The sequence below is a fragment of the Scomber scombrus genome, chromosome 7 (assembly GCF_963691925.1).
Source record: "Scomber scombrus chromosome 7, fScoSco1.1, whole genome shotgun sequence".
NCBI lineage: Eukaryota > Metazoa > Chordata > Actinopteri > Scombriformes > Scombridae > Scomber > Scomber scombrus.
The window spans coordinates 6,898,986-6,922,251 of NC_084976.1; the positions used below are offsets into that span (position 1 = coordinate 6,898,986).

General features: G+C 41.1%; 1 protein-coding gene across 1 annotated transcript in view; it reads left to right on the top strand.

The window, feature by feature from the left end:
* Positions 1–18,561, top strand: part of LOC133983339 (furin-like protease kpc-1) — a 178,475-nt gene extending 159,914 nt beyond the window's left edge. Inside the window, 4 exon segments of the mRNA XM_062422395.1 lie at positions 149–334; positions 10,758–10,881; positions 17,524–17,693; positions 18,448–18,561. Coding sequence (XP_062278379.1) covers positions 149–334; positions 10,758–10,881; positions 17,524–17,693; positions 18,448–18,561 — 594 coding nt within the window.
* The last annotated feature ends 4,705 nt before the right edge of the window (positions 18,562–23,266 follow it).

Genomic DNA, 23,266 nt, shown 5'->3' on the forward strand with positions numbered 1-23,266 from the left:
TTTAAGAATACAGACCTTTGTTTCACTTCAGTTTGCCCTCTTACCCTCAATAAACAACCACATGGTGTTATACATGATGTTGTGCACCACAGTAATCCTTATTCACACCTGCCTCTTTTTCCATTTCTTGCCACCTGTCTCTCACCAGGTGAGGGTGAGCATTAGCGCCGTGTGTCGAGGTGACCTCTCCATAAGGTTGAAGTCTCCGGGCGGCACCAGATCACTGCTGTTGGACAAGCGGCCCAACGACGATTCCAAAGCTGGTTTTCAAAACTGGACCCTGATGACGGTGCACAGCTGGGGGGAGCAGCCACAAGGCGTCTGGACCCTCCAGGTGAGAACATGGCGCAACAGCTGCCATAAGTTAACTTGTAGCAGCTTAACTTGTAGCCACACTAGCTGTACATCAGGTGTACTTTGTGTTTAGTGCTAGTTAGGGAATGTAAAAGATGAACATGGTAAACATTACACCTGCTACATCATATTAGTATCTTCACTGACTCATCTTTTCCCAAAAGTAGATATTAAAAATCCTTCTGCTCTGTTGTTCTGTTGTCATTCAAGATGGCCTCCAACATTGTCAACTTTATCAGAGTAGCTATAGCTCTTTTTTATTGCTTTTTTGTGTCTTTTTTTGTCACCTGCATTTTTCAAGTTCTATCTAACTAAAGTGGAGTACAAAATATCCCAAAGAGGTAGCTTCTTGGAGCAGCTTATATACTAATTCTCACATGCTCTCCTGGAAACACTATTTCCCCATACCTTCTCTCATGATATAGAGATGATTTGCTCCGGTTCACATTGTCCTCTTCCAATAGCTGCGGTGTATAGAAGTTTAAAAATAGCACAGCACAGCACAGCTCAGCTCAGCTTGGTTCAGTTCATTTTGCCATAGCAATGTGAATCATCCTCTACTTTCATCTCCGAGCTTCAGCCAAGCATGGCAATCTTCATTTTCCTCCCCGCGCTCTTCTTTTCCTTTTTTTTTCTTTTTCTCTCATAGATGTGCTGATGTTTGATATGGAGGAAGGAGCTAAAATGGAAGGGAAATTAAGACTGGAAGGTTAAGTAACCTTGGCCGGGTTTGACAGACACAATACTGCCGACGTCTGATTAGAATCCATACTCCCAGACAGTACCGCGCTGAGGTCATTTACTGTATATACGTGTGGGTGGTAGCAGTGGAGGTGGGGGCGGATTCACTGTATATATGTGTGTGTGTGTGTGTGTGTGTGTGTGTGTGTGTGTGTGTGTGTGTGTGTGTGTGTGTGTGTGTGTGTGTGTGTGTGTGTGTGTGTGTGTGTGTGTGTGTGTGCGCGCAAATAGGCATCAGTCCTTGTAAACAGTTGGAGGTTTATAGAGAAAAAGCTGTGAAGATGAAAGACACCCACCCCCTGTCCTCTATCACCTGCCGCTTCCTGCAAACACACACACACAAACAGAAACACACTGTCTATGTCTATCTCTCCATCTCTGTGTCTCACCCACGTCCTCGTGCAGATTTACCGTCCCCTCTGTGACCAATTACCAGGGCCCAGTGTGTCACAGAGACGGGGAGGAAACACCGTGAAGTCGAGCCACATAACAGCACCGTTGCTCATTACAGGACGGCCGAGACGAGTCACTGTGATGCTCGCAACACGAATTAACGCTCGCATCTGACGTGCTGCACGCCTTAGCACACCGCTAATCAGCGCACAAACTCGCACACACACACACTGGTTGTCAGCCTTACATTAGGGCTTGAGAGAGAGTACACACAGAACAACCAGTACAGGATGCTGAAAATAAGACAGTGTTGCAACAATTAAAGTTAACACAAATTGGAATAGAGAGAGATGAAAGGACACTCACACCTAACACAGAAAACGTGCAAGAATGTCTAATATACCCTAAAATGATATTAGAGATATTTATGATTGATTGATATGATTTACTATTGTTCTGCAAGACTTTAAGTTTATATTGCTGTATGTATCACTGTGCAATAAATGCAACGATTTGGCATATCATAGTTCCTGGAACAAAATCTATACACATGTTATTTGGTGGTTTTAACATTTTCTGTGCTGCCTTGAAAATCAAAACTGCCTCCGACGAGCAGCTACGCCAATGAAAAGTTGGAATGAAATGCAAAGAGAGAATCAAAGGACGAGTCTAGACATACTGGACCGGCAGAACAGACGGAAGGAGGAAGGACAGGTGAAAGAGATGAGCAAACTATAAAAACAGAGACTTAAACTGGACCATCCGCTGGATCCGTGTTTAAAAACTCAAGGGCAGCTGATGGTGGTGGGGAGTGAGGGGTTGTGGGGGGGTCTGTGGAGAGTCTATATTGATTCGTCATGATGACAATTGTAAAAGAGCGCTGTGGTGCTGCCAGAATGATAGCGGGACTGAAGTGAAAGGGGAGCGAGTGTTATGGCTTGAGGCTCGGCTGACCTTCCAGCACTGTGAAGGAGACCGCAGGGCTGGAAATACACATTCCCTGATTCTCTCTCTCTCTCTCTCTCTCTCTCTCTCTCTCTCTCTCTCTCTCTCTCTCTCCCTCCCATCTACTCTACCCTGTGCTCGCTCTACCGGTGTTTGTGGGACCTCAGCTCAGCTCAGTGGTTTTACTGTAGGTCAGAAACAATAATGCAGACAGTATTGGACAGTAAAGCATATTTGTATTCCATACAGCAACAAACAGCAGCACATGCATGTAAACTAGGCTGACATGATTCATTATTTGGCTTCAGATCAATATAATGATGAATATCTATAATAACCATTAAATATTTTTTATAAGCGGAGACAAGTATATCAGATGTTGTTTTCACCCTGTGTGTCCTTTTGCTTTCTGCACCCTCCCTCTCTCTCTCTCACTTGATCTCTAGCTCTCTCCATCTTTCATTTGTCTTGCACTCTACTTACTTACTCCTCTCTCTCACACGCACAGACACACACACACACACACTGGATGTCTCCCTCTTCCAATTTTTTCCCAAGTGTTCTTGTCCTCTTACATTAATAAGTAGTAGCAAGTGACACTCTATGGGAAAAACACACATTGCAGTTTAAGCCATTTGTGTATGGTATTAATGGCTATTGTTGGCTGACCTCCTGTGTAATATGTCCATCCACCACAATGCAATGAAGATCAATGGAATTGTTCATGTTTCTTGAATGAATTTCAGCAAAATAGCTTTTTGGTGCAAAGTATTACTTTCTATTACTATGCTGTTTTTATTACTTGTTTTCCATTACTTTTGTTAGACTTACTCAAAAAGTAAACAGCTGTCATTAGGATCCCAATGACAGCAGGAGGATTATCCAGGGTAATGGAGGCAGTGTTTCAATAGAGGATGAGAATGGTGTTCCATCTCTTCAGTTTCTGGGGTGTTTTTTTGTTTTTTTAATTTGGATGGTTTTCTTGTGCAAAGAATAAATCTGTTGCTCTACATTTAGAGAACCGTCGTCCCATACATATACACACATAAACAAAAAGCACACAAAAAAATATGAACACACATAATACCCCACCTGACTCCATGTTGCCATGGCCACAGGGATTTGTGTTTGTTTATGTGTGAGTGTGTGTAGCAGGGCTGCAGCGGTCTTTGAGCAGAGACATCTCTGATTCCCAGCGGACTTTGAGACTCAAGCTGACTGTGACTGGTGCTGCTGTAAGAGCGTAATAGCACTATTTAGCCTGAAGCACTGTGGCTATACACACAATCCTTGCCGGCCATGACTGACAGATCATATATTTACCATCTTCATCCCCAGTGCTTCATCTGGAGTCACTCCTGCTCTTCCCCTCTTGTGGATTACAGAAAGCAAGCACACACATTGAAAAACTGATCATGAAATAACTTGCAAATAATGTAACAACACTGGAGCTCAATAAGTGCAATAGAAAAAAATGATATAAGCTAATCAGTGTCCACCATGAACAATATGATGCATTTTGTGTTCATACACATTTCTGGACTAATAAGTCACATAGGATATTTTGACATGGCACAGTAAGAAAAGCACAGATAACACAATACAATTAACAATGGCTTGTTGTTCATGCTGACTCACTGTCACACTGTCATTGCTTACTGGAACACTAAAATACAACAGAGCTATCATTAATGCCATTAGTAAGATGTTCCTACGTGTCTGCTGTAAAAACCTATTTATACTGCTCTGGTTTTCATCAGTTCAAGGTGCTAACTTGAACTGATGATTGTTTTTTTTTATTCTAAGTATCAGAGGTTGATGGTCAAAATATTATCTGAGAGGCTTTTTCCACTCTCACAAAAATAACCCTCCAGTGAGCACACTGATTTAGTCTGTTAATTGCTATTTATTATTGTTATTTCTTATATACAGTCTATGGTTAATTGTTATATTTAAAGATGTAAAGCACAGCATCAGCTCAAAATATCAGCTATTGACAACTGTATCGGTAGGGTTATTAATGTATCATGTGTAAATGTACAAGATTATCCCAAAATAAAGCACGAATGTGCAGCAAACTCAGTTGAAAATGCAATGAAAAACTCACCAAATCAACACATTCTTCATGATGTAATAATGTGTTACAGTGTCAGGATGTAAACACATGTTAACACACTCTGATTATTTATTCCATTAACTTCTTATTACATTTCTAAACTCTCCATAGAGCAGGTGCAGTGGGAGTTAGTGCAGGTGGTGAGAATATACTAAGGAATGACTTACTAATTGCAAATCTAGTGTCAGTATTTACCTTTTAACATGTGAAAGTTGAACACAGCTTTGTCCACTCTTTCTAAAACAAGCTTTTCCCATTTAAGTAGATGCAATTTTAATCTTTCAGCCTCAGTCTGCTATTTGGAGCAGTGACGTCAGTTTGGATTTGTAAACAAGTTAGGATATATTTTACATAATTTTATCACAAATATCTTTCTTTCTTTTTAGACTGCTTAGGATTACTTAATTTTGTGTATATATTGACTGTTATGCAGCACAACACCAATGCAATTTTATTCTACATGCAAACCTACTTAGCAATAAACCTGATTCTGATTCTGAAATGCAGTTGTATTACTTTTAAAAGTACTATTATGTGTGATGCACTACTTGTAAGAGGGAAAAGTTCCACTCACCGCTGATAAACACGTGTTTAAAACATCTCCACACTTAAATGTAACAGCACATAACTACACAAGCTCACACTCTGCATCAAGTTTGGCAGAAAATACTGTCAAAGCCTCCGTAGTTGCTACAGAGGAAACACACTCTCAATGCACAAATGTGTACTTTCTCCCACAAACACACACGCATACACACACACTCACACACACACACACACACACACATACACACACATACACACTGGCCCAAGGTGGATTTCTAGAGGTGCATATATTTGCATATATCTGCATGTTTAATGAGTTTTGGGAGATCAAGCGATCCGAGCGGCCCTTTGTGGGTATTTCTTTCTTTCTATTTTTTTTCTGTGTGTGTGTGTGTGTGTGTTGTGGAGGGGGTGGTTCTCCATGTAAATATCACCCACTGTGTGTTGGCACCCGTCACAGATGGTCGGGGGCGAGGGCACCCTGTGGGCACAGGATACCTATTTCTGTTTGTCTGTGCGCTTTGTGTGAGACTGTGAGAGTGTGACTCTGTGTGCACGCACCTGTGTTTGTGTACGTGTGTGTTTGTGTGTGCGCGCGCACTGTGATACTGTATATATCTGTATGTTTTACCTCTGTGTGCATATGCATGTGTTTGCACTTCGCTACATAATTGTGCTGTGTGTAAGTGTATGTGTGTGTGTGTGTGTGTGTGTGTGTGTGTGTGTGTGTGTGTGTAAGTGTATATAAAATTTAACACACCTGTGTTAGTGCAGCTCTGTGTGTGTTTGTTCAGTTGTTTGTGTTTAAGCGTGCTGCAGTTGTGCGTGCGTGTCTCCCAGCATGCAGTGTGGCTATGATGGCCCTGTTTTGGATGATTGATGTGCTGGAGGAAGCAGAGAGGAGCTCAGGTTGGGCCAGAGCCTCAGTCTGACACACTGCTGCTTCCCTGCTGCTTTACATATGTAGACGCAGCAAGACTCCTCCTCCCCTCCCATCTGACACTGCCTCCCTCTTCAACACACACAACTCACACGTTCCTTCCTGGCTTTTTATTTTGAAGCTCCTGTTTATTCCATGAAAGCAGAACAAGCTCTGTGCTCTTTTAGTAACTTCCTGTTTCACATTTTAAACATTAAAGTTTCCCAGTCAAACTACAGCCTGCAGTTTGATAAGTTTAGCCTCTGTCTTGTATCATGCAGATCATAAAGTATTGTAGTTTTAGATATATGAGTCTGTAGTTTCAGGCTCCAGTAGACGGAATCATTATGATCCGATTCTGCAACTGATTCATTCATCTTATTGGAGGAATAATCAATACTACACTGGATTTCCACTGGAAGACATTAAGTTGAATTGAATCTAATGAGACATTTACACCTAATTCCACACAGATACAATTGTTTTATGATTTATCCTGACTTTCACTGGAGATTGTGATGGTTTACATGCTTTTTCAAAAGTAGGAAAAGAAGTATGCACACTGCAGCTCCCAATGCAGGTAGATTTTAATAGGATACCACAAGTGAAGTTTCGAGCTCGATGTTCTTCTTCAGACTAAAGGTCAACTGAATAGTCGCTATCTTAAATCCACAAAGGCCCAGGTCATCTGAAAGTCACACGATGTGTCAATCCCACTCAACATTTTACAGGTGTACATATAGGTGCAAAATAATAATAATAATAATAAAAAATAAAATAAATATGTCTTGCTTTTACATATTTTGTTATTTGGTCCAGCACCTGCTTTCTTACTCCAGATGTGCACATCTACGGCAAACTTTTTTGACATGCTTTTCCACCCTCACAAAATAATAATATCATTACTAAGTTGTTGAAATGACACTCATCATTCCTTAAAATGTAGAAAATGCAATATTATTTCAAAAGGTTACAAGTCAACTTATAGTTCAGCGTATGATGAAGTAATACAACATCAGGAAAATGAATAATGATTAAGTGAGGTTGTGTTTCTTCCATGATGTGAACACATCTCTCATATCAAATCTTTTAATATGTTTTCCATATTTTATAAGTAAATGTAGAAAGGGCATTCAGGTAGTCATTTAGCAAAATAGCACAGCACGTTATTCTTTTAAGATATTTTAAAACTCCTATAACATAAAAATTTAGCTAAGCCCACATGCACACAGATGTGGTAAGGGATTGGTAAGAATCTGATGAGCATTTTTAACAAGGCATCCACAGGTAAATGTAACCCAGAAAACATGTTTTAGTGATGTACACGTCTGAATAAACAGATGTGTAGAAGATAATGGGAAAACCACAGAGCAGTATCTCAATGTTCTCAATGTTACTTAGCTTTCAGCAACGTTTCCTTTTGATTGGAAAGTTGTCACACCGACCTTTGGCTAGTGAATCTCGAGGTGCCATGATTGATCTTCAGTTTCCAACAATAGAAAATACCAGAGGCCCGTTTCACCAAATTTGCATTAGCTTGCAGGGAACCTTGAAGGACTCTCAGATTTACTGGCAATTTGGGAGTGACAGGCATTTGTGAAAGTTGGCACTGCCACTATTTGTGATCTGCATGTTAACAGTAATCACGTTTTTGGAGCAGGCTACAGGTATTTGTGGGGCAGGGTGTCCAGGATAAGAACCATTAACTTTAATTAGGACTCAAAAGAAGCAAAAATATTTAAAACATCATAAAGTTGACATTTTGGAAATATGTAGTTTCTTAAAAGACTTTAGTATTTCAGTATCTAGCATTTTCTTTGTCTATGTCTCTGTGTCTCCATCTAACTTTCTCAATGATGTCCTCTGACATTCTCCTCTTGGTTATGTGTATCATCTTTTTTTCCCCCTCCCTCTTTATAGATGTTTTCTTTTTCTATCATTCCCCTCTCCTTCTTGTCTCTCTTTGCCTCCTTGCTCCCTCTGCATCACCATCTTATTTTCAACCCCCTCCCTTCCTCTTCTCAGGCTCATCCTCTATCGCTGGGTCTTACTTTCCTCTCCCTGACACTCACCCGTTTCCATATCCTGCCATCTCTCGCCCATTACTAATCCCCACCCACCCACCACCACCACCTCTCTCTCTTTTTTCTCTCTCTCTCTCTCTCTCTCTCTCTCTCTCTCTGTCTCTCTCTCTGCAGTTTCTCTCTCTGGCTTTGAAATCCTTCCCCTCTCGCCTCTATTCCTCTGCTTCTGCTAATCCTCTCATTTTCTTTGTCTCTCTTTTGTGTAACGTCAGTTTAATTTCTCCTTCCTTTATGTCCTGGGTTGGTCTCTGCTTGTAGTTCATACACTTATTATTCCACTGTAGTTTGAGATCATTCTTTTAATCACACCAGCAGTATAACAACCTGTTGATTTCTTCTTCATTTAGATGATAAGATAATGTGCACTTATGGCTGACATCATCACCAAACATGACAGCATGATATTTTACACTAGTTTACACTCATTGTAAATATGTGACACCCAAAACAGTGCATATGGATTTTATGGATCCTTCAGTCAAAAGAGTCACTGTCTGTATTAAATTACTTTCAGCTCAGTTAAAACAATCACGCAACTCAAAAATATTTGACTCATGAGGTTTCCCGGTGACAGCAGGGTCACAGCTCAGTAGAAAGGCATGCTGGGAGACTGGGAGGCATGCGAGGCATATCGATCCACCTGTAGCATCCAGCTGTTTGTTTACCAACAACAAATCAATGCAGCACTCGGTTGGAGGCCGCCGTGCCTGGCCTCTGGACTGCTTTAGAACACACACACACACACACACACAAACACACACGCAGGCAGGCTGGGCAGCTGCTCTGGCAGATATGGGGAGTTTATACAGTGGTGCAGATGTAGACTAAATGGGTGTTATTTGCATATGTCAGGGTGTAGTTTTCTGCATACATAAGTCAAACTGAGGTTGATATTATTGTTTTGTCATATATGAAGAACAAAGATTATTCAGAAATCAATCAAATCAATGCCTGCGTTTATCAAGGATATTACTCCATTCACACTGTCATCAAGCCAGTCAATCAGTTTGACTAATATGTAATTTGCAAGATGTTTGGCTTTCAAGAAAGAAGCACACATTCTGTTTTTAGGTGCAGTTTGCATATTGTAGTCATGGCTTCGTGGATTCCTTCTGGCTTCCTCCTGCAGACCTAAGACATTCAGGATAGGTTCATTGGTGACTCAAAGTTGCCCGTAGGTGTGAATGTGAGTGTGAATGGTTGTCTGTGTCTATGTGCCAGCACTGTGATGGAGTGGCAACTTGTCCAGCGTATAACCCTTCTTTCACCCAGTGTTAGCTAAGATAGGATCCAGCCCCCACCACGATTATCTAGAGGACAAGTAGCATCGCTAACAGAACATTTACATTGCAAGGACAATAAAGATGCCCACATATACATTTAAAGAGTCAAAGAGTCGAAAATTTGGAAGATGCCCAACTGATTTGTTTGATCAGACTGGTGAGGTCTCATATTAGTCTCATGTCAGCTTCAAATAAGCTTTAACACAAGACAGGGATTGTGAATTTTGTTCCCCATTATTTACATAGAAATCCTTTATGAAGGGATCCCTTAATGGCCAGAATGAACAACTACACTGACCAATAACTCTTTCGATGTAGCCTCCTTTCAGGCATGTGGGTATTGATTTTAAGATACACATACATTTCATCTAAATTTATTCAAGATAAAACATTTGAAGCTCAAGGTTCATTCACTGGCATTTTCAGGAGGTTTGAATATATATCACTGCCTTGTTTAGCAAATAGAACTTGCTCAGGTGTCATTACATCACTCAAGCAGGCAAATTCAGTCATGTGATAACAGGTAGTTGTATATCAGGAGGAGGATCTCTGTTCAAAGATGGTCTCTGGTGTCGGATGTGAATGTCCTCCTTGATCTTTCTCCCGTTCTTGGTTGATGACCTTTGACCCCTTCCCAGTTGATGCAGTGAGTGGTTTTGCTCTGGTTAAGGTGATGCAATGTACCACACAGCTGATGTCACTGTCATATAACATTAAGATTCAAGAACCTTTCAGGTCTGTCTCATAGTAACAGACATTTCCTAGTCAGCTGCTATTAGGTATGCCTTCTTTAGGGCCAAAAAGCAGAAATCTTAAAGTGTGGTTAACTTTCACTAGATGTTCTGACAGAAACTGCCATAGAAGTGAGTCTATTTTGGTCATAAATGTGGGTAATCTTACTTTCCCTATCCTCCCCTCATGTACAACCACTTGTTGTGATGTGATCGAAATTCCATACTCAGGTTACATGATGACACCTGAGCAAGTTAGGTCACTGACGGTGAATTGAATGGGGATGAAGCCTGATAATAAAAAAAACCCGATAGTACTTGAACTTTGACTTTAGAATATTTTTATCCCAACTATGTGTTCTGGTTGTAGATGCACTGATCTGCAGAGACAGCATTATTTATTTAGTTGTTTTGGTTTAAAACAAGCTTTGACCTAAAGTAGCACATCTTTGTTTCACTGATATTCAATTGAAAAATATACAGTATAATAATCTACCACATAAACCAATTGATAATAGTTTTGAATAAAAAGTCGCTCACAATCAGTCCAAATTGAGGTAACATTAATATTAGCTGCAGTAAGTTGTCCAGATGAATGTTGTTGTTTTTTTAACACCTTTGTTGATTTGTGTTTTTTTTCCCCAGGTGACTGACCACAAAGGCACAGTGTGGGGCTGCTCCAGACCGCGTAATGGAAAGACAGCGGGAGCCGTGCACAGTGTTACGCTCATCCTCTACGGCACCCATCACCCACAAGGGACCACGCATGGTAAGTAAAAATGGCACTGCCTCTCGCATTACATTGAATACATGTAAACTGAGGTGAGGCTGGAGCCAGGGTTACTGTAGAGGACAAATCATGCCCATAGTTTGATCAGCAGCATACACTGGAAGATGTAGCTCAAGTAAATTAAGCAGCAGAATTAGAAGATATAAACAATTTATAACTATACAAATACTTAGAAGTGGAATTTAAAATGATTGCTACTAGTTTTCCCCAAAAACTTGTTGACCCTCCACTCCCACCTCCTCCCCCCTCCCTCCTCTGGCCGAGGCAGTGCAGTCAGAAGGAGTCGGTTGGGCCACTGACCACAGGGACCGTGATGTGTAATTACAGCTGCCCCTCCCCAACCCTAACCCCTCCTCCGCAGTACGTGTCAGCTCCCCTTTTCCAACGCCCGTGACCTGCACGTACACGCACACACCTCGTTAGCCACACAGGCACGGAGCTGCAGCACCGTCCTCCGTGTCCCAGTCGGGGTTGTTAGAATCACCGAAGCATGCTGGGTGAGAGACATTGAACCTGACTTTGCTGTTGATCTCTGTCAACAGGGGTTCCCACTGGTCATGGAGGTCCTGGAATATCATGGACTTTTTTGAAAGATAGTCAGGAAAAGTCAGGGACCTTAAGATATCTGCTGTTAAAGTTAGGAAATTCTATAAATGGATTTTTTTTTGTAACAATTTTACATTTAACCTAGGTTTAATGTCAGAGTACGAGGAGGGGAAGTAGAAATGAAAGTACTCCAGCTTTTTTGGTAACCCAGAAAGTGATTGAAAAAGTGGAGGAATTTCACCTAAGGGCCACAGTGGGAACCCCCTCTGTGTGTGTGTGTGTGTGTGTGTGTGTGTGTGTGTGTGTGTGTGTGTGTGTGTGAGGGTGGGGGGGGTGTCTTGCTCTGTTGCTCTCTCGTCTCTTTCTGTCAAGATGCTGATCTCTCTGTTGAGAAATCAATGGCTCTCCCCCTCCTCCTCTCCTTCTCTCACTCTCCATCCATCCATGTATTCCTCTCCGTGCTCCTGGATCTAACCCAAGTTCAAGCTGTTAGTCAATCTGCTGTCCACACACACACACACACACACACACAAAACTCATTCACAGGTTTTGTACTCTTCAATCTTATCCCCAGTGACATCATTCTGTAGTAGTTTGCCTCACAGCTCTGAACTTCAACCGCAGTCATGACTTTTTGATTGTGATTTCTAGACAAGCTTCTGTTGTGCGCAGAAAATAAGTGAATGCTGTTTGAAAGTGTTCATGTTGTGTTTGTAGGGAATACTTAGATATTTCAGGAAATACACGTATTTGCTTTCCTAGAGAGAGTTATATGAGAAGATTGCTGCCACTCTCATTTAGCGAAGTGGTGTCAATCTTCTAGTTTGGGTCAAGGGGAAAAAAGAGTAAGCAATTCACTATTTCTTTTTTTTTTAATGGTCTAATTGGCTTAAAATGTTAATAATTAACTAAGGAAAAATAAAAGTGTTGTTTTCACATTAAAAAAAAACATTTTCATGACACGTGCAGTGATTTTTAATTGAACAGTCTCCATTCATGTTAAAAATAAAGGATATGTGGGGTGTTGCAGTCCCTATGCAATACATCACGTCATCTTTGAATCATATCAATTTGCTGCCAGCTGTAGCCTCATACAATACACTAAATGGACCAGTACCGTATGTAGTCACCTCGACATGATATGTAGCTACCAAAACATGATTGTTGAGCATGTTATTCCAAATCCACGGACATTAACCTGCTGCTTCCATTGCTCTGGGAGGATTCTACACAAGGTGTTATTGATACCTGGCTGCAGGAAGTTGCTCTCATTAAACCACTGGAGAATTAGACACACGTGTTATGTGATAAGGCTTCACAGTTGGTGCTAAAAAATCATCCCAAAGATGTAGGATGGGGCTGAGGTCAGGAATATGAACAGGCCAGTCGTGTCCCAAACCAAACTGAGAAAAAGATATTTCTTTATGGACCTGGGTTTGTGCAAGGGGGGGTTCTTACATGATGAAATAAGAAAAAGAGCCTTCCCCAAACTGTTGCCACAAAACTGGAAGCTCGCTATTGTCTAAAAATATACTGAGTGCTTTAGCAGTAAGATTTCCCTTAACTTGAGCTAAGGGGCCTAAAGAGTGAATCGTGATGTCCACATACCTTTTTAAGCTATATAATGTATAAATACATGTAAGATGACTTATTGTTTAGTTTTAGAACTGCTACAAGTTCTTGTTAACATGAACCAGAGTCTTTACCTGGGGAGCCCGAGAAAATCTCTGTCCAGAAAGCTTAACCGGAAGATGTCCAGTGATGTTTTCACTGGAGTGATGTAATGATTTCTGTCCAGTTTCCAGTCTGTGTGATTATTATAGACCATTCACATATGTGGGACCAGTGAGAGTAGACATAACCAAGCAAATAATGTACACTGATTTTGTGTGACTGTCTGTGTCTTCTGTTAGAGCCAACACATCTCTGTATGAACTCAGTTTATTATGCACACAGCTATAATTACTGCAGTCTGCACAACAGCGCTGCAATGAATCCTACTTTCATGAAAGTCATAATCTTAAAACTGGTTTAGAGAATTATTTGCCCAATTTTTTTTTTTTTTTTTTTTTTTTAATATACTTATACCTAAGTGTAATGTAATATAAGCCAGCAGCAACACAAACCTTAGCCTCCAAAGTGACAATAAAGTTTCAACACAAACTGAACATTAAAACCTTCCTGAGGATAGGATGTATTATAAGGCTGCAGGGATCCCTTGCTCTTTCCTCACACTGACATAACACACACTAAAACACTCGGGACAGTATAAAATGGCAACTGATTGATTTTAGCGGCTCGTCTCAAAAACCCTGAAACATTTATATCTCAGCTGACTTCTTTCTATAATTCACGAAGGCAAAACTGGTCACATACCATTTTAAACATTTATAACTCTAAAATATTCTTATGCTTACACTTAAATACTGAATACTGCTTTAACTGGACGGAGGCTGTGATACTCATGGTGTCGGTTATACAGTAGTGAACATGCTTTCAAATCAGAAATCCACTTATTCTACTCTACTTATATTCTACTCTGCCAACATCCTCTGTCTGTTTTATGCCAGTTACCCTGCGGTAAGTTACCACATGATGAGCTTTACACTCATGATGTGTAGGATGAAGCTTCAGCTCGGTTGTGTTCTGTGATCCTGTGTGTGTGTGTGTGTGTTTGCGTGCGTGTTTTCCCGCCTCTGTATGAGCGCTTGCCCCCGTGTGTGTTTGTTTGGTGGCTGTGCGGCAAGTGAAGGTAAATTGCTGTGATTATGTGGCAGTAATTGAACAGGGACGGTGTGTTTAATTGAGTTGTTGTTTCCTGATGTTTCTCTGTAGTAGCAGGAGCCGCCGCGCTGACAGGTGCCTCGTCTCGCCTCCCCGAGATGAGGTGGGGTTTTTTTTGTACTGCCACGTAGGCTTTGTTGTGTCTTTTTTAGCCATGTTTCTGTGTGTGTTTGGCTTAATGGTGTTTGTTTGGCTGAAGGGTGTGTGTGTGTGTGGGTTTCACAGCTGCAGCAGGGAGAGGGAAGAGTAGGGTTTGTGAGGTGCTCTGACAAGTTACATAAATAATGTTTAAGAAGATTTACAATTTTGAGTTTATATGTTTCTGCCTGTCTCTCAAACTGCGTGAAAGAGAAAGAGACTTCACATATATTCTTGTGTGTTTGCTTCATGTGTGAGTTTGCATGCAGAATATATGTGTATGTGTGTGTTTGCAGGCATATGTGTGTTATGTGAGAGTGTGTATTTGTGGCTCTGATCTGCCTCCTGGGCGCTATGGCCCAAATCAAATGGTAGGAAACATCAATTTCACCATCCCTGCTCCTCCCCCCCCCCGCCTCACCTCCTCTCTCCTCGTCTAATTTCTTTTCTATTCTTGCTCTCCTCCCCTCCAGCTCCTCTCCTCCGGCTCTCCTTCCCTCTTCAGTGTCTTGCTTTCTGCGGAGGTATGATTATGTTCCTCCTCTGAGCACCAGTGATCTGAGGGATCTGCGTGTATGTGTGTGTGTGTGTGTGTATATGTATGTGTACTTGTGTGTGTGTGTGCGCGTGTTTGGTGACTGGTTGGTGATCTGAGCAGCCCGGCGCTGGGTATTGTGCGGCGTAATTCACGGACGACGTCTCCAGATGAATGCCTCCATTCACAATTACAGCCTCTCCATTAGTTGCAGCCCTCACCGCCTTGTTGTTGTCTTTTCTTCCTTCTCTGCAAAAGAAAAAAGCAAAAAAGAAAGAAAAAGCAATTAAAGCAGGACAAAACAAGCAAGAACACAAACGGTGTACCTGGAAATAGAAAAAAAAAAGAACAGGGGAGCAGGTGTGGGAGTGTGTGTGGGGTTAGGATTCTTCAGTGTGGGTTCACAATATCTGCGTTTTACTCTCTCTCCTGGAATTATTTGAACATTGATGCAGAAATGCAATCTCCTCCTGGAGATTCTTACTGGATTTCAGATATGTATTTTTGATTTTCCTGTTGTGCCGTCAGTGTGCCTGCAGTTCCATCCTTAAAGAGGACCTATTATGCTTTTCCTTATTTTCAGATAATGTTACAATGTCGGATGGCCAACATGTCAAATAAAGAGATAAGCATATGTAGAAGTAATCCCTGTGAGCCAAAAGCAGCAGCTTCAGACTGCTCTGAACATTCGGTTTCCAACAGTTTTTTCTACTTTCAGCCCGGGTTTATGACGGCTCATGACAGATTTATTTATATGGACATATACAGCTGCCCCATTGGCGGGCTTCTGGAAAGCTGGCCAATCAGAACAGTGGGCTCATCAGGAGGAGGGCCTTAAAGAGACAGGAGTTAAGACTGCCTGTTAAAGACAGAGGCGGAACTGAAGGGCTGCATAAAGAACCAATATAAGATAAATAGGGAGTTTTTTTAAACTATGAATCATGCAAAGCTACAATATAAGCATAATACATCTCCTTTAAAAGGATCAAATCTTCTTCACAACCTTAGAAGGTTAAAGAAATCTTGGGGCTGCTGTTCTTGAAGTGGTATGTAGGTAAGGTGAGTTGTGTTATTGCTATGTTGTTTTTCTTTTTTCACACTCACAGTATCACAGGTTGTGTGAACACAAAGAGGGATCATCTGCATCTCCTCAAATATCTGTATATGTACAGTAATATGAAGACTTATCAAACTAAAAAGGCTGAATGTAAATGTAAACACATTTAATATGATCAAAATGTTTCGTCACACAGATTTCTATATCACAATAAATTGTACCGTAAACTAGGGATATGGATTCTCCCATTTTTCACAGATCGACTGGTTTTTTCACAAAGAAATCGTATTGGCCTGATTTTTAGACAACCCTGATTATAAGGCTCACAAGTAAAGGATGAAATATTTCCTGTAAAACGTAAGTGCTCTTGGAAGCAGCCAAAATCATTTTCTCTGACAGTTTTTCAGACTGTTTGAGTCCCATTGTGTTCCTCCAGTCTATGTCAGGAGATGTTTTAGACTCATTTTCACTCGTCAGGAATTCATTTTCTTCTTGGCAGTAAAACATGTTGCGTGAGCCAACTCCTGTAGGTTGAACTGAGCTTCCTGAACACTTCCAGGGTTGACTAACTCCACAAGATACAGTATGAACGGACTTGAAGAAGTCACTACAAACAACCCATAATGCGACACTGTTTTCTCATTCAAAAAGAAGATCTGATGTTGTTAATCATATGTAATTGTCTTGTCCTCAAATATAATACAACTCACACATTTTCAAACACAACTTCCAGGAAAATACATTGTCTCATATTCAAGTAAATTTGGTATTTTTAGAATAAATTCGGATTCTCCCTCCACTCAAAAATGTGTTTTTCTTCCTGCTCTTTCAGTCAGATGTTTGAGCTTCACTGTGCAGAACGATGCATGTGCAGAGTTTTCACATTCAGCTGCTGAAAGTGGAAAGTTTCTCTTCAACTTTGCTCTGAGTTTAAGGCGTGTACCTACAAGCATGATTTGTGTCATCACAGCTAGTTTTGAACGTAATCCTGGTCCAATAGGCAACTTTCCTTAAATTTATACAGGAAACCAGAAGCCTCCACTGCACATACACTGAGAATGAACATTACAGTGAAGAAACAGACATCTTGTATCCAACAGTTACATTTTTGAAATAAAAAATATTTGCGTATTCATAGATTGTGGATTTTTCAATGAGGGAGACAGAGAAGTCAGTTTAAGGACTTTTTTTTAATAAAACCATATCAGACACACATTATTATGCCATGCAGAGTATTTTTAAGTCTTAAAACATGTCTGCAGAGGATCTTTAAGTACTGTACAAAATAGTAAAACCTTAGTATTTTGAGACAACGCTAACATGACCCATTTCTGTTTTATATCCTTTTATTTGAATATATTTAATACTTACTCCAGCCAAGTTGATGTATAAAAACACTTAAGTCTCATTTCATGCAAAACTGGAAACATTTCAAACATTTGTGCAAAATTGACTTGACATTTGGATAGAAACGTTGCCACTGAGGCAGACAGTGCCAGCAGTGCTTTAACAGTACATCTATGCTTTTCTGTTCCCTTTTTTTTTTTTTTTTTTACTTCAGAGGGTCCCCTGCAGAGCATTGTGTCCATGGGCTCACGTCACCCTGTCCCTCACTGGGGGGTGCACAGGAGGGACAGTTACCCCCCTCTGGACCTGATCGAATGGGTCTACCGAATGGAAAGAAACAGGAGGGTGCAGGCTGCTGATATCATCACCTCAGTAAGACACAAGGTACTGTACACAGAGCGGGAACACACACATTTCACACATCTCACACACACACACACACACACACACACACACACACAGTGATTTACTATTCCAATAAATCACTGGTGCCTCCTAATTTCCTATGGATTTCAATTTCCCCCTGGACATATCTGCATTGATCAACTTCACGTGTAAGGATGTGCCAGGCGTCGCTCACTGTGACACTGAGGAATAGCTCACAGATCTTTGCCATACGTGTGTATGCGTGTGCTGAGTGTGTGTGTGTGTGCTGAGTGTGTGTGTGTGTGTGTGTGTGTGTGTGTGTGTGTGTGTGTGTGTGTGTGTATTGGGAAGGAGAGTACAACAGTGGGATTTGTGCACAGGCAGCGTTTCTGTTCAACACAGTCGTCACCGTCGAGGCTTTAGGATACAAATCCTTGAGTCTGAGTAATAACATCTGAAAATGTCAGAATCATAGAGACGGAGATAGGGATCAGACGGTTGAATCGGGACTTGAGATATTGTTATTCTGATCATATCTGCTCGTACACTGAGTCTAGGCCTGATTATGAGGAACAATTAAATATAATTCCAGCTTCTCCAACAGTTGTTACAGCAGGAAAAAAAGAAAAAAAAACCCGGATTTAACTCTCCTTTGAAATTAGAGGACATTTTGTGGTCTACTTAATCATCCTTCAGCGCAGTGAAACAAAAAGAATTCTCTTTCAGACTTAACGTTATCCTCTCATCTGTGTCCTTTACGCCGCATTATCAGGCCAATTACAGCCCTGGCAGAAGTGTGCCGCCGGACGACAGGTTGCTCTGTTTGTTGCTGCTCGACATGTCCTTGCAGGGATACACGGTCCTCGGGCCTGTAGATGAGTTTTGAGCCGGCGTTAGTAGGCAACGACGAGGCCTGACAATGTCTTTACCCTGAGTTCCTCCCCTAGAGGCAGATCTGAATGGATCTTAGAGGCAAAGAGGAGAAATAAATTGGAGAAAAGGATAAATCGATGCTCGGCGGAGAGGCAAACAGACCTTCCAACCCTCTGCCCAGACACACGCACACACAAACACACACACACACACACGTAACACGGTGTGGTGTTTTTTCCTTGGGCTGTATTGGATTGGTATGCAGAGCTGAAGAGAGAGACGCTCAGAAAAAGACTTGGCCTACAAATGATGTCCTTTGTCTGATCCATTAGGTTGGAGGGGGGGTTTTGTGGGTGGATGGGGAGGGTCGTCCCACGGAGACGGTGGAAAGGCTGGGAAACAAACATCTCTGTCTGTGAGCCTTCCTCTCTCTCACACACACATACACACACACACACACACACACACACCCAGCTTCTCATCTAAGAGAGAAGAGAGAGATCAGATCCAGGAAAAGCTGGTTGTCATCTGTTTTTGTTGATGAACTAGACAGCAGAAAGGATATAGGTGGATGTGATTTTATTTCTTGAACGTACGCCAAATCAGTCAATGTGAAGTTTTTAATCTAGAAGACTTTAAAGGATCATTCCGGTTTATTGCAACTTTGGTCTTATTTTTCTTTCAGTCATCATTCCTGAGGGTAATATGAACGCTGTTCTTACCAAATTAATCTGGGAATACAATGACATCACCAAAAACATATATATACGTGTATATTGCTTCATTGGTTTTAATTCAAGAACATTTTCTTATTTTAATCTTCAAACTCTCTTACATTCTTCAGCAGGGTTTGCTCATAAAAGTTTTCCATGTCGTATTTACCAAATTCTCTTAATTGTGCAAACTTGCCAGGAATTGTCTTTAGAACTAGAGGAACATGTTCTTAAAATGTCATCATTTTCTACGTGAAGTTGTTCTGCTTCATATGTAGCCAAGATTCTTAAAGTTAAATGTCACCTAGGACTAACAAGAAGAAAGCAGACAAAACACAACAAATTTAGCAAAGGTAGCAGTTGTAGTAGGGCATCTGAAAATATTAGTAGAATTGTCAATTCTGTCATGAATGTGAGAAAATGCTCCATTTTATGTGATGCTCCACTGTCAGGTGCAACAGGAGGAACTCTTGGACTGTGAGGATTTCTGATGGATTCTGTAGTTTCTGATCATGCCAGAAGTTTCATGTCAGTTCAGTCTGAACAAACATACTGAGTAATCTTAGCCTCGTTAGCATGCTGGTTGTAGCGACTTGCAATGTCAGTCCACCACTTTGGTCATAACTAAATATCTCAACAACTACGGGGTGTATTGTCATAACATTTTATACAGACATTCATGTTATCCTTAGAATTAATTTCAGTGACTTTTCATCTTTGACCACCAGCAGCTCAGCAGCATTCTCATTGTGAGCATGCATACGTTAGCATTTAGCTTGAAGCACCTCTGTGGCTAAGTGCGACCTCACAGAGCAGCTAGCATGTCTGTGTACTCTAAACTCTAATCTCACTCAGATCAGGACGTCATGATTCTTAAGGGTTTGTACCACTATGGAGAAATGCTCTGTACAGGACTTATAAGACAGGCCTGGAGACAAACTTGGTGAACGCCACAAGTTTGTGTAAATCCTTCGTACTTGCCTCAAAACAGATTTTGGAGATGCCGTCAAATCTGAACATTAACCCTCCTCCAATTATTTAAACTCCGGTTTTTGCTCCATCACAGCTCACCCTGTCCAAACTATTTCTGTTCCTCCCATTGCAGAGAAATACACTATTTTCAGCTCTTCACCAGCATCAGCATACAACGCCATTTATTTTAGCTTGGGAGTTCTCTTTTCGCTCCATGTCTTTTTATAGTTTTGTCGTTCATACTGTACTCCCCACTGTGCTTCTATTTTCATGAATGCTGTGAGAAATAATTGAAAGCCCCGTGTACGATGCCGTCTGTTGCAGGGCTCCCAGTTCCCTATGCCTTGTAAATACTGTATCACTGAAACCCCCGCTGTAAGCTGCCGGCTCGGGATTCCTCACAACTCTGAGACGTCAACACTCATTGAAAACTTGAGCCAAGATCAAATCTTCACCAGAGCCTGAACGTCGCTCTCGTGGACAGAGACAGTTTTTTTGATTGATTTCATATTCAGCTGTTTGTCCTTGTCTTTTTCCTTGAGAAAACAGAATTGGACCAGATTTCTCTGAACTCTCTGAAGTCATGTTTTTTCCCCCACTTATAACACCCAGAAGGAGCAGGAAAATGATGCCAAAGCAGTCACAACCCCTGCTGCAAGTGGTGCTGGTGTGAAGTGCAACAGACGGAGTTCTTAATCAGAACAAATAATGCCCCACAACCAACTTTAAATAAAATCATGGCTTATTAGAATTACATCAAAGGGGCACTCTGCTGATTTTACACATAAAGGTCAGTTTAATGGCCATGAGGGAGCACTGCTCAGGCTGTGCTAACAGTGTATAATGTTTTCTGTGGCTGTGGAGGAGCTTTCTACAGCCTGAAAAATAGTCCTGACATTGTCATCAGGTTTAGAGGAGGAGACTTTAAAATATGTTTTTGAAAACCAGCGGTACAGACTGGGGGAATGGAGTCTGAAAGATTCCAGGTGGGTAGGCAGGTCTAACAAAAACTGCTAGTGGCTGCATTATGGGAACTGTAGGATCCAGTGTTTTGGAGTTTGCCCCTAGCTAGAGACCCAACGGCAGGATATCTTTGCCTCTGCTGCTTTGATTTTCACCATCTTTTTCAAATTTGTTGTAAGTCAATCTTATAGAATCACTGAAGTGCTTTAATTCAGTGATTGCAACAACCCACGATGGTTCTTTACTACCCTACATTTTGATAACTTTGTCTTTAACACAAAACATCTGTTCTCTTAACCAGATGCGGAAGACTCCCAAAAAGAAAGTGTTGGATAATCAGACCAGCACCAACCCCTGGATGTTGGCTTTTCAGGTAAGCTGCAGCACCACACTGACTACTTTTATACTGTCTCTCTGTCTATTAAGGATGTTCATTTTTTTTACATGATTAAATATTTGGAAAATGAATCATTCCAATATTTGGAAAGTGAATCAGATAAATGTGTGTTTTCATGCTAGGAACATGACATCTAAGCCCATTAGACCACCAAAATGCTTGTTTTTTTCTTAATGGACGTGGTTGCTTGTAGAGCTGAGATTCTCTGATTATTCAATGGACAGAAAAATGGTTAGCAGCTATTTTGATAAGCAAGAAATCATTTTAGTTCCTTTTTTCTACAGGACTAAGGATTGATGGGATTTTGGTTGAATAAAATAAGCAACTTAAAGTCATCACCTTGGGGTTTAGGAAATTCATTTTTCAGTGTATTCTGACATTAATAGACTAGACTAGATTATTCCTTGATTAATAGGGGAAAAAATGGAAGATTGATCAATTAGGAATGTAACTGAGTGTTCTCATATCATATTAATTCTACATCCAGCAGTCACATCGGATAGATGTACAGAGGTCCTCCGCAAGATCAAGACCTGCTGCTGGGAAGGAGCTTCACAAATCAAATATCTTCAAACACAATAAGGTTGAGCAGATCAGGTCCTTACCACAGAAGAGGCTCCTGGATGCCGTCATGAATGAGGCATCATGAGGAACGTGCAACAGTTAGAGTCTTCAGATCCAGAAGAAACCCTGAACAGAGAGGTGGAGCAGCAGGTACCGAACTGAAGAAAAAAAGTAAAAAAAAGAACCATGGTTAAATAAAAACTGTTATTTTTCACAATGCAGCAAACCAACTGATCGTCAATTCCATGTACAGTTCTTTACGAGGCCTCGGTGTCAGCAGAGATTATTTATTGTACATTCCCAACTTGCCTTTAAAACTCAATCACTCTCCCACCCTCAGAAACACACACAAATACAGAAATCACCCCCCCCTCCCACCAAAAAAACAAATCATTTCAGGAGCAGGTCTCAACACTCGCCTCTCCACCCCCCTCCCCTCCTCTGCTCGTTTTCCTCCGGAAGTTGCAAAGGTTAGTGAAAGATATGTTTGTCTTTTTCCACTTCATTGAAGGGTGAATTCCGCTCAGCGCAATAAGAAATGGATTACCCATTCATTAAAGAGGGGCTGTGTCACTCCTCATTGAGTTGGACAAATAGCAAATTAATTTCTAGCCGCCTAATTTCTCTCTGTTCTCCGCTGAATTTTTCGATAACATCAAATTACCGATCACAGCCACGTGAACTCCCTCAACTTTTTAGCAATTCATTAAAAAATGTGCCACAAAGGAGATGCTAGGGAGGAAATGCTCTTCCTTTTTTTTTCTCCTTCTTCTTCTTGTTTTTCTTTGCTGCATGCTTCCTTTACCACCATAACACTGTTACTATACAAACACAAACCAAATCATGTGTTTCATTCAAATTAGGATCTTAAAAACAGCAGAAACCGTTTCACAAACTCAGGAAAAGTTACTTTCTTGTTGTCATTACACCATCAACATCTCAAAGCTTCAGTTCAATGTGAAACAAAGATGTAAGAGTGATAGCAGCTTCTTTTTTCCCCCCCTCCAGTCAAGTGCAGGTCTGTAGGTAGTGGTGTTTTGTAAAGTAGCAGTAGTGTATTGACAGGGCAGTATTGATGTTTCAATTAGAGCAGCGTTACGTAGTGCCGC